The sequence below is a fragment of the Phyllobates terribilis genome, unplaced genomic scaffold, assembly GCF_046119375.1.
Source record: "Phyllobates terribilis strain yellow unplaced genomic scaffold, ASM4611937v1 Scaffold_4__5_contigs__length_816908805, whole genome shotgun sequence".
NCBI lineage: Eukaryota > Metazoa > Chordata > Amphibia > Anura > Dendrobatidae > Phyllobates > Phyllobates terribilis.
Window position 1 is genome coordinate 558,546,650 of NW_027362764.1, and position 12,035 is coordinate 558,558,684.

At 40.8% G+C, this 12,035-nt stretch overlaps 1 protein-coding gene across 2 annotated transcripts in view; it reads right to left on the bottom strand.

Annotated features, from left to right (window-relative positions):
- The window catches only part of CEP192 (centrosomal protein 192), a 203,644-nt gene that overhangs the window by 42,404 nt on the left and 149,205 nt on the right, over positions 1 to 12,035 (bottom strand). For both annotated transcript variants that reach the window (XM_073678986.1, XM_073678985.1), the window contains exons 21-31: positions 11,230 to 11,389; positions 9,932 to 10,715; positions 9,703 to 9,851; positions 8,472 to 8,702; positions 8,104 to 8,229; positions 7,820 to 7,957; positions 6,316 to 6,376; positions 5,904 to 6,046; positions 5,526 to 5,618; positions 486 to 601; positions 224 to 403 (exon numbers count right to left, since the gene is read on the bottom strand). In XM_073678986.1, coding sequence (XP_073535087.1) covers positions 224 to 403; positions 486 to 601; positions 5,526 to 5,618; positions 5,904 to 6,046; positions 6,316 to 6,376; positions 7,820 to 7,957; positions 8,104 to 8,229; positions 8,472 to 8,702; positions 9,703 to 9,851; positions 9,932 to 10,715; positions 11,230 to 11,389 — 2,181 coding nt within the window. The remainder of the gene's footprint in view (positions 1 to 223; positions 404 to 485; positions 602 to 5,525; positions 5,619 to 5,903; positions 6,047 to 6,315; positions 6,377 to 7,819; positions 7,958 to 8,103; positions 8,230 to 8,471; positions 8,703 to 9,702; positions 9,852 to 9,931; positions 10,716 to 11,229; positions 11,390 to 12,035) is intronic.

A 12,035-nucleotide genomic window follows, 5' to 3' on the forward strand; every position in this document is an offset into this window, starting at 1 on the left:
CATTACACTTGTAAATGGAACCATAAAGTAGTTTAAAGCAGATCATTCTAAGCATAATCAGGGAAAAGCAGATGTAAGTGTCTTACCAAGATGAAGATCATAGTGATCTCTAACTAAGACGGTTTATAGCCTAATGTGAGCCATTATCTGAGCTAGCAATAGTAGTTGCAAAATATACATGTCAGTAATAGCAGAGTACAGGATTGATGCAAAGAAAACTTACATGGCTCTTCCAATGGCAACTCCTCCCCAAGACATGAACTGCTTATTGGAAAGAATAGGTGGTACATCCGAATTATTCAGTGCTGGATTTGCTGAATTCTTGGTTACTGGTAGCTCACCTTCTCCGATCAATGTGACTTCATACTGGGTACCTGAAGGCTGCACAATTATTTTCAAAGAACTGAAAGAAAAATTTAAAAAGGCGTTAATACTGTATCTTACATAATCACAGCCCAATTCACTGTGGAATATAGTGTACATACCTCTGATTAGTTTTAGAAGACTGTGGAGTGAACTTCACAGCAACTTCTTGTTCTTCTTCAGGGGAAAGAAATAATTCTTCTGGGTCCACAGTGAAAACGCCATCTACATTTGTACACTGTGAAGAAGGAAGAATATATTAGTGTTCTACAATTAGCGATTATTGCCTACGCCAAAAGTGATATCAGAGGCCACGAGGCCAGGTTCACACATATGCTCACAGTCATCTGTGGCAAGATTTCCTTAACTTGCATCTGCAGTGATTTAGAGGATTTTACTGATTAAGGGTGTTACACAAAGCAGCTTCTTTGTCCTCAGACTTGCAGGATGCAGCACTTAATTATCAAATTGGAGAAATCATGACTCCTCCACTTCAAATCACAATAGATATCTATTGGCCGAAAAAGCGTTTTGGCTAACAGCTATTTCTGCTGAGAGCTCCTGTGTCGTCGGCTTATCTCACCCAGAACAATAGGATTGGCAGTGCAAGATCAGACTAGCCAAATCCTCACTTCCCACATCTGAGGGGAGTCAAGAAACCGCCATAGACATTTATTTACTTTACACGCCTGTATAACAACCATTAATTCCACAGCACTTTACAGACTCCACCATGACTGTCCCAATTAGGTCTCACAATCTAATATCCTTATTAGTAGGTCTTTCGAGTGTGGGAGGAAACGAATACCTGGAGAAAAACCTGCACAATCACGGCAAAAACATAAAAATTCTTTGCAGATGTTGTCCTTGGTGAGATTTTATCCCAGGATCCCAGCACTGCAAGGTTACAGCGCTAACCCTTTGCCATTGTGACTTTTGAATGTTCTGACACCCAGCACCACGGCCGATCAGCTGTTCTTGGTGTCGGTCGGCACCGACCAGAGCTGCTTGATTGTGGAGCTGCTCAGTCTTCAGATAGTGGCCGCAGCAGGGTACAGCACATCCACCTCCTATTGATTTGAACAGGAAACATGTGTAGTACCGAGGCCACGGCCACTATCAGAAAATGGAGCAGCTGTGGCCGGCGCCATCTCACACGAGAACAGCTGATCAGCAGGGGTGCCAGCTGTCAGCCCCCGACTGGTCAGACATTGATGACCAACCTCTAAGTTTTCATTTCACATGTTAAGCACCAAATGTGCCGATTAGGTAACATCTTTAAAACATGTGTGTTTATGTTAAAAGGAACCTGTCATGTGAAAAAACACTATTAATATGCAGATATGGGGTTAATTTGCAGGTTAATAGCATTCAGAAGCCGTACAGCCGCCGCACTGAAAGCCCTGCTGTCGGGAGGAAATGAACTTTATTCCTCCCAGCAGCCTCGGGCTTTCAGTGAGAGGAGGGGCAGTGCACAGCATCAGTACAGAGCCGGCTGTCAGTCAGTGCCGGGGTGTGGCTTCAGCCACCAGTCACTAAGTACTGAGTGGAGATGGAAGACTCGTCAACCACACCCCTATGACTGAAAGCCAGAGGCGGCGGGGAGAATTAAAATTAATTTTGTCCCGGCAAACGGGCTTACAGTGCGGCAGCTGCAAGGCTTCATAACACTATCAACCTGCAGATTAACGTTTTTTCCCTTTAAACCCTAACGGTTCAACAAAATGATCTGTCCACTCTCCTTACATAATAAAAACTTGCAGTCCCCATTAAATTCTTTGAACCCTTCATTGTATAATTCCTCCTAAAAATGTATAGGTACAGCAAATGAACAACTGATTAACTGCTTCTCTTTTCAATTTGTTGTGTCCCTACACACAGACTGACTAAGGAATGTCTGACCATATGGGGACACAACCTGCTGGGAATGCCAACATCCAGGTGTCAATTTATGTATGCATTTCCTGGAGGAATAAGGCTGTGTGCCCACTATGCGTTATTTCCGCCGCAGAAACGCTTAAAAAACGCTTGTTAGTAGGTCTGCAATGTTCCCCAATGATAATCCGCATGCAGATTATCATTGCGGAAAAATCCGCAGCACTACCAATTATTTTGCAGAATAGCGGCGTTTTTGCCGCCATTGACTTGCATTGAATCACTTAAATATCCGCATGACTACATGTGCACATGCGAATATTAAGCTATTCAATGTGCGGATGGTACCCGGGTCTGGAGAAGAGGACACTCTCCTCCAGACCTGGGTACCATAGTAACTGTAAAAAATAAAAAAAAAAGAATTTAAAATAAAAAAAACTTTATACTTACCTTCTGATGGCCCCCGGTCTTCTATCCCGAAAGTCTGGACTCCCCGGCGGCTCGCGATGGATTATAAGGACCTTCCATGACGTCAATCAGTCATGTCACAGGTAACGCGACCGCTGACATCGGTGGTCGCATGACCTGTCACATGACTAAATGACATCATGGAAGGTCCTTTTACACCACCGCGAGACACCGGGGGCCATCGGAAGGTGAGTATAATGTGTTTTTTTTTTACCATTTTTATTCTTTTTTTAAACTAACTTGGTCACACTACATAAAATCCATGCCGGTTGCATGGATTTATATAGTGTGACCAAGTTGTCAAGCACTTCTGCAAGTGATGCTAAAATCGCTTGGAAAGCGCTTGACAACCCGCATGCGAAATCGCATGTGCAAAATGCTTGTCCCTGGCTGAAAAAAACGCATATAAAATCCGCATGCGTTTTACTGCCAGGGAGATGCAGAAACGCTCAGGGGCTCTCCAAACGCAACATGGCGTCCGCTAACAATTTGAGACGATTTTCCATTCAATTTGTTAGCGGACACCATGTCGCGTTTGGAGAGCCCGTGATGTGCCTAAACAGTGGAGCTCCCCCACAAGTGACCCCCATTTTGGAAACAATACCCCCCAAGGATTTTATTAAGGCGTATAGTGAACATTTTGAACCCAGAGGTACTGCACAGAATTTGTTTACATTAGGTCATCATATTGAATAAGTTGTCATTATTCTTGAGCGCAAGTGCTCGCTACTTGAGTTTGCATCGGGTACTCAGGTATGCACCATGTACAGCGTGTGCTCGAGTGACATGCTCGAGTCCCTGCTCCGCATGTTTCACGGTTATTAGACACCCAAAAAAAACCATGCGGGGATCGCTCGTGCATGGCAGGCAATCCCCGTAAAGTTTTTTTGACCGCGAAGCATATGGGGCAGAGACTCGAGCATGTCACTCAAATACCCACGATACTCAATGCATACCAGAGCACCCGATGCAAACTCAAGTAGCGAGCACTTGCGCTCAACACTAGTCGCCATATCGTCATCTTTTTTTTCTTACTTTTGAAAAAAATCCCAACCCCATCACAACCCCAGCCCTAGCACAACCCCAGCCCTAGCACAACCCCAGCCCTAGCACAACCCCAGCCCTAGCACAACCCTAGCCCTAGCACAACCCTAGCCCTAGCACAACCCTAGCCCTAGCACAACCCTAGCCCTAGCACAACCCTAGCCCTAGCACAACCCTAGCCCTAGCACAACCCTAGCCCTAGCACAACCCTAGCCCTAGCACAACCCTAGCCCCAAACCCAGCCCTAACCCTAGCCCAATCCTAACCCAAGAGTTTATTTTTGACGCCGTTCCTTGTGCGGCATAAGTGATTAGACGACTTTATTCTTCGGGTCGGTGTGATTACAGCAATACCAGAATCATATGGGGTTTTTATGACTGACAGCTGTCACACACTAAAAGACACATTTTTTGTAAAATCTAGTTTTTGCATCGCCATATTTTGAGAGCTATAATTTTTCCAGACTTTGGCAGACAGTCATGTGACGGCTTGTTTTTTGCGGGATCACTTGACGTGGTTATTGGTGCCATTTTCAGGCACGTGACATTTTTTGATCGCTTTCTATTCCGATTTTTGGGAGGCAGAATAAACAAAAACCAACAATTCAGGAATTGTGTTTTTACATTTTTTTATTCTGCTCCGGGTGTGGTAAAATTGATAAAGTAGCTTTATTCTTCGGGTCAGTACGTTTACAGTGGTACCACATTTATATCGTTTTTCTATGTTTTGCACTTTTACATAATAAAAGCAATTTTATAGAAAAAAATATTTTTTAGCATCGCTTTATTCTGAGAGCTATAACTTTTTTTATTTTTCGGCTGATGGAGCTTCATGCGGCTTGTTTTTTGCGGGACGAGATGACGTTTTCAGCGGTACCATTTTTATTTATATTTGTCTTTTTGATCGTGTGTTATTCCAGTTTTTGTTTGGCGGTATGGTGATAAAGCATTGTTTTTTGCTTCGTTTTTTTTTTTTTTTTACCGTGTTCACTGAAGGGGTTAACTAGTGGGCCAGTTTTATAGGTCAGGTTGTTCCGGACGCGGCGATACCAAATATGTGTACTTTTGTTTTTTTTTATAATAATATTTATTGATGGGTACATTATATTTTTATTTTTGGTGGATTATTTTTTTTATTTTTTTTTTATATTTTAGCAATTTTTTTTTTTTTTTTTTTTTCACTTTCTGGAAGCTTATATAGTTTATTACTTTGTCCCACTCTGGGACTTTCACTTTTTTTTCTCTGATCGCCTGCATGGCACAGGAATGCAGCACCATCCCTGTGCCATGCAGGCTGTCAGCGCCGGACAGGGAGAAGATTGTTTGGAGATGCACTGCGCATGTCCAAACAATCTTCCTGCTGTCTGGTGACCCGGATGTTGTCATGATGACATCGGGTCGTCATGGCAACACCCGGGAAGCCTTTGCAGACAGCGCTGGAAGCCGGAAGAGGAGGTGAGTATCTGCGATCACCTCCCCTTGCCCCCGCAATGCTGCGATCGACTTCGATCGCAGCATCGCGGGGGTTAATGTGCTGGGAGCGGTGCAGGACCGCTCCCTGCACATAGTATCGGGTGTCAGCTGTGACAATCAGCTGACACCCGGCGGCGAACGCGCCCGCACAGCCTGTGTGCGCGCGTGATCGCCATGACGTACTAATACGGGTCTGGCTCTTAAGTCCCAGGGCACAGACACGTATTAGTACGTCAGATGTTGTTAAGGGGGTTAAAACTCATACACTTATATGAGGGTAAAATACATGGTCAGGGAACATACCTTTACTGTCAAGTATGTGGCAATATTTCCTGCATTTTTAAGAGGAAGTTGTTGCTTTGTTGATGAACCCACAGCACATCTTAAGTGAATGGTCTAAGAAGGAAAAATATATTGTTAGGTATACATAATACACACGTCTCCCTCAATCTATCTAAATAAATATAAAATGTATATATCTACACACACGTGTGTGTGTGTATGTGTGTGTGTGTATGTGTGTGTGTATGTGTGTGTATGTGTGTGTGTGTGTGTGTGTATGTGTGTATGTGTGTATATATATATATATATATATATATATATATATATATATATATATATATATATATAATACAAATCGGAAGCAAACCACCACCACACATTTTTACCATAGAAACTGACCTGCAAGTCTTTAGGAGCGTGTATCCTTGCACAGCCAACTCTTGCATGCAATGGGATACTCTTCAGCAGGCAAGCAGGACCTGGTCTGTCAACTTCAATATCAATCCTTGCAATAAATGGTTCAGGTGGTCCTAGTGAACTTGCTATTGTGAAGGTATAAAATTAGGTTGATGAGAAAGAAGGGTTCTTCAATGCTTAAAACAGTCCTATAGAAGATCAGATATGAGAAGATCAAGTGCCTGGACCTTAATAATATTCTACTAGAAAACAGTCAGGTATTTTCTTCAAGCGTTACCCTAGGCCTCCCTGGCAACACATTACATAAAGAGATGGGGGAAAAAATCTACAAATGATATAGTATGTAGGCAACCCAAGATTTACTGTACAATCTAATTTTAAATAACATTTCTACCTGCTGAGTTGTACATCTGTGGTGCATGGAACACAACCCATATCTCAAATAGCTCTGGTTCCTGAAATAAATAAAAAAATATATAAAAATATAAAACATGTTAGACTTAAGCAAAATGTTATAACAAAAAAAAAAATTATAATATATATTATATATGCGCAAGCTTTTTACATCTGCTGTCATTCTCTCGCTATCAGAGCTTTGATCTTACCTGGCGTACAGCTCCTTACCAAAAGCTGAGCTACATTCCATTAGCAGAGTTAAAGGGGTAATCGCATCTCCATGATCCTATCCAAATATGCAATAGGTGTAATAATAATATTAACAAATACCTCCAATTAGAAATGTAGTATAGTTATTACAATTTGCTATGTAGCTTACCCCATGTGCAGAGCATTGTATTAGCTTAGGTATCCATAGTTACAACTACTAATATAGTGACAGTTTCTAGTGGTTATAACCATGGATACCTAAGCTACTGTAATGCCCTGCACATGAGGTAAGCAACATAGCGAATCAGAAGAACTATACTACATTTCTAATTGGAGGTATTTGCCAATATTATTAGACCTACTACTTATTGGGATAGGATCTTGGAGATGGGAATACCCCTTTAAGTTCCAAGATCACAGCTACCTCACTGCAGCCTAGTGTCTTCTACACAGCAATAAGCTGCTCAGCTCCCTCCCAGTCAGCTCGTGATCGATCGGCTATCAGTCCTGAATAATCACAAGGCCCTGAAATTGAACATTTTTGTTCCAGAAAAGTTATTCTAATCACAGCTCTCACTTTCCTGAGCCTCCTGCTTGTTTAAAGGCCCTGTTATCTCTACATGTAAATATAGTGATAATTGTGTTTACTTCATAACAAGGACAGATGTTAATGTGCCAAAGTGGTAGAAAGAGATGCCAAAGTCCACAACTGTCACTTAAGAAAGAGTGCCCACTCCCCCAGCACCCAGGAAGTGAGGAGACTGCAAAGCTGTGTGGTTTTCAATGGAATTTCAAAATACCACTAACTTCTCTGGGTACACATTCACAACTTCATATCAAAAAGGCTACTTTACATTGGTATTGGGATATGGGTTCATTTTTATTTATTTTTTTTTTTTTTTAACTCCACCAGACCTAACAATGTAGTAAGCATAGCGTATTTGTGGCTTATCAAAGAATAAAAAAAAAACAGTGAAACAGACCTGAAACAGTATGAAACCACAGGCACTCCCTAATATGAAATAACCAGAATATAACATTGGACTGTGAATTATGTAAGGACCCAGAAGAAGCTCATATTTTATTGCATTTCACAACCAGTGTCAGACTTCACAGAAGCCTTCAATTATGGCCTCTCTGTCACAGATGAGAAAGTTGGGGGCGAATGGATTGTTCAGTGACTATGATAACCGGGCGCAATTCCATGCCTGTTGCCAATAAATACATGGAAGAATATATACTAATGCTTTTTCTAGGCAACAATGCATGTATTTCATTCAAACACATTTTACCTGGTTATCATAGGATGCATACATAACATGACTTATGACAGAAGGGGAAGACATCTTTGAGACAGCCTCTGAATGGATGGCAACTTCTTTTACTGCAGGATTTTTAGAGAAGGTGAAGCAACGCCATGCGGTGGCATTCTGCGAACAAAAAAATAACAGTAACATAGTATATTATATGTTTATTTTGTCCTGGTCAATACCAAATAAGAGGAATCTTTTTTTTTTTTTAGGGATTTAAATTAAAGTTGTAGATAAGTAGTTTGAATAGTAAAAATGATACTTACCGCACTAATAATAAGCCTGATAGGTACCGTAGCACGTGTTTTATTTATCAATCTAAGAGATAGAGTTTTCCAAGTTCCAGAGGATAGATCCCCAAAATCTAAACATTCAGTCTTTCCAGCATCCACCTGTAGATGGTGAAAAGGGATGAATAGAAATGTCTGTAGCATAATTCATGAATCCTTAGTTATACTTTATTTTATAGAGAGCCGAGTTTTTTTTGCCATGAAAACCAATTGCGCGGCTTTTTTTTTTCCATGTGGTGATTTAGCAAATTAAGGTACCAATAGCATACAACAGCTCCAAGAGAGGAGCAGATCAAAACAGGGCAAGGCAACCTAAATAATACCAAAGGAGCAGATTTACATACCTCAATTAAGGGATATTCTGACACAGCAGTAAGGAGTACTTTGGAAGACATGGCCTCAGCTCTAACAATGGTTTCAGCATCAGCAGACACAGGCCAAGAAGATAAATGGAGCACACACTGGAAAAGCCCTGCCCTCTGAGATAAAAGGAGGAATTTCACTTCTTCAGAAGCTCGAGGACCTATGATAGTTTTGTTCTTAAAAATTAAGCATTGGTGGGTTCCAACATCAATCTAGGGAAAAAAAAAAAGGAAGAGAAATATTTATCTAAACGTGACGATAGCCTTCTTAGCATATATGCTTTTTAAAGAGTAGCTGCAATTCTAGCAAATGTTCGTAGGGCTGCTGCCATGTAAAAGATAAGTACCCTGTGTAACCATAAGCAATATTCATAGTCCATAAGAGGTGTGAACTGTCCACACCTAAAATCTTATATAAAGGTTAAACATTTTCTGCAGAAAAATCCAAGTGTTTAACATGAATTTCACCCTATGCACTGCTACAGGTTTTAAAACTGGCACCGCAGGTCAATTTATGTGCAGAGAGTATGTACAACGTGTAGATGAGATTTTAAAAAGGTCATATCCACTTAGCTGATAATGTATTATGTGGAGGCAAACCTGCATTAAATACATGCTCTATGCATTCACCCTAATGCTTGCTGCAGGCCTCAAAACAACCGTAAGCCCCTGTATAACTCAATGTGCATGTTCGGCCACAGCTGTTGTACAGCAGCAGTAGCCAGTCTTTGGGCAAATATAAAAATAATAAGTTAAATATATAGAGTAAAAGCGCAGAATTTCCATAAGTAAATTACAAAAGGTGCTTATTTTTATAAGCACTTTGCAAATTTACGCATATTAGAAGATGGAAATAACCCTTTAAGATTTCACATCATCACGTGGACACAAAATACTTAGGAAAACTTTACTCGTCAAAAGCCATACTCCATCATATAATGCAAAGAGCACAATTAAATGCTATACGCCTGACTGTTCTTGCAGACATCAGCCTTAGGGCACCACCTTCCATAGTCGTCCACTGGACATAGAGTCTGTCGTATTTTCCTTATTTAGGGGATAGAACAGTAATACATGGTTTACAAAGTAAAACACAATTTAGTATTGATTACTGCTATAAATTCTGATTTACCAACCAATCTCTATCTCTATATAGTCTGGCAAAAACTTTGCACCCAAAAAAGCAAATACATTCACATACAAATTTACTTACTTTTTCGCCATTAACAGCAATACTGATAATACCAATATTAACTTGCATCCATCTTTCATTGGGATTGAAGATGTTCAGAGATGCTTGAGAAGCAATGCCAACACAGCATGTATTAGGAAACGTCACTTCTTCAGGAGCCAGAACTTGTCCTTGTAAAGAGAATTGAAATTCAATTGTCATATATTCTTACATTTCTATTCCATAACCATTCAACAGAAAATATAGTTACCAAAACCGGATGATATTCTAGTAGTCCACTGAGAGAGTCCTGCAGGTCCAGTCTGGGAGTCAACCAAATGCATATAATGGCTGTTGCTGTGACTTCCGGATGTGCGAGTACCCACTGGAAGGGTGGAAAGAATACCAGAAGCAACATTTGCAGTCAATGGAACACCAGTTACTGGGTCGTGGATGTTTTGACCTTGAAGAATACACCCAGGATAGCCTAAATGGCTTCCAACATTGTAGTGGGGAACCGGAGCAATTCCTGCTAGATATTGTTGTGCAAATGGAGTTGTGGAAAGAGAAGGTGCAGTAAGAATTCTTGGATCAGACAATGGCAATTTCTGCAACTCGCTGGCTGGCAAAACTGGTTTAAAACCTTGCCCAAAAACATGTGGATTATAGCCAGGGATGTTTTTCACCAGGTTATACTTATCCAGCAAAGCAGACTGCAGCATATCTCCAGCAGAAAGTCCTTGAGTTGTTTTTGAGGCATAGTGTTGCCAAGCAGAAGCGTCATCTGGCTGAATTTCATAACGCTTCTCAGCTGATAAATCAGAACCAAGTGCGGTGTCTTTATAATTTATTGCTAGGAGCCCTGGTTCAGTTGTCTTTCCATCTGCCTTTGATGAGTCTCCAGTTTGTGATCCACTGTTATAAGCTGAGAGGGTGCGGGATCCAGCTGGACTCTTGCTCAGTTTAGGGTTTTCATGGTATTGGATCATCTGCATTTCTGAGGGTGTAGGGCTTGCTCTCACAATGGTGGTACTTAGCTCTATGGTGTTATTACTCTAAAAAAAAAAAAAAGTTTAAGAAACATGGGTTTACAACTTCATACATTTCAGATAAGCTCAAGAAGTCTGACTGCCACTGACCAAGATATATGAAGGGGACAAGCAATCATATGGAGAATTGGTGTGGTGTTTATAGTTTTCAACTTTTTTTGTTCCAAGGCAGGAGGATGGGAGGGGGTAAAACAAATAATCTCAACATAAAAAAAAAAGTTACAATAATGAACAGAAAATTAGTTCAAATGAGAGAGTCAGTGGTTACTTATATCTAAATATTAGGCATAAATGTATTTGTCGGGAAGTCACTATACAGAACTTAAAGTTGATCCTTGGGAAGATGAATTTTAGGTGGCCATTAGGTTTTCAATAAAGTGCTGCTCCTAGAATAACTTACTAGAGTTAGGTTATATTGCTTTTTTTTGTTGTTGGTAGTTTTAGAGTATCCATGTTTATTATGAGTATCACTTTCCCAAATGAAGGCAGAAGTACTGAAAGGTACTAGACACCATCTCACCTTTTTGTGATCAGGACTGGGAATAGTTGTATTCTGTAATGTATTCTCCGAGGCTGAAACATAGGTTAGTCGGCTCAGGCTCGGACTCTGACATGATGATTCAGGGGACAAACCAGCATTTGAGTATCTCTGAGCTAATCCTTGTGGAGAAGTTAAAGATCTAGAAAAAAAAAGTGATTTACAAAGAAACACCATGAAACTAATGAGTCATAACTCCAACAATAGAGAAAGAAGCAGGCAGCAGGCAAAACATGCAATGTTTCTTCTTTATTAATTCAAACCCATAAAAGCAACAACAAAAACAGCGGTGGACACTGCGTTCCTTCACCTGCTACATGCATAATCGCTGCATAAGCATCTACTTGGGGTTACAGACCCATTCAGCTAGTGACATTGTGTCCTACCTCCCTATCTATCTCTGAATATCCACCAGCAGTCTGTTACTGATGAAGGTCAGATAGACAAACGTTTATTTATTTGGATTTTTGGACTGCATTAAAAATTATTCTATGAACTTTTGAGTGCTGAGGTTATTCTTATCTGCAGTATGGGTTTGGACCCTACTCAAGTACCCCAGTCATGTAGTGCAGCGGTATTTTTCCTACTTGTCAATCTTCCTCAGTCTGGGGCTCCATGCAAGATCTCGCCTCGTGGCGTAAGGATGATTCTGAGAAAGGTCAGGAATCAGCCCAGAACTACAGAGGAAGACCTGGTCAATGACCTGGGAAAACTTGCACAATCAGCAGTGTATAAAATACTTATTTTCCCCACTGTATGAGCAGACGATAACCAGTCAGCGATGGTGA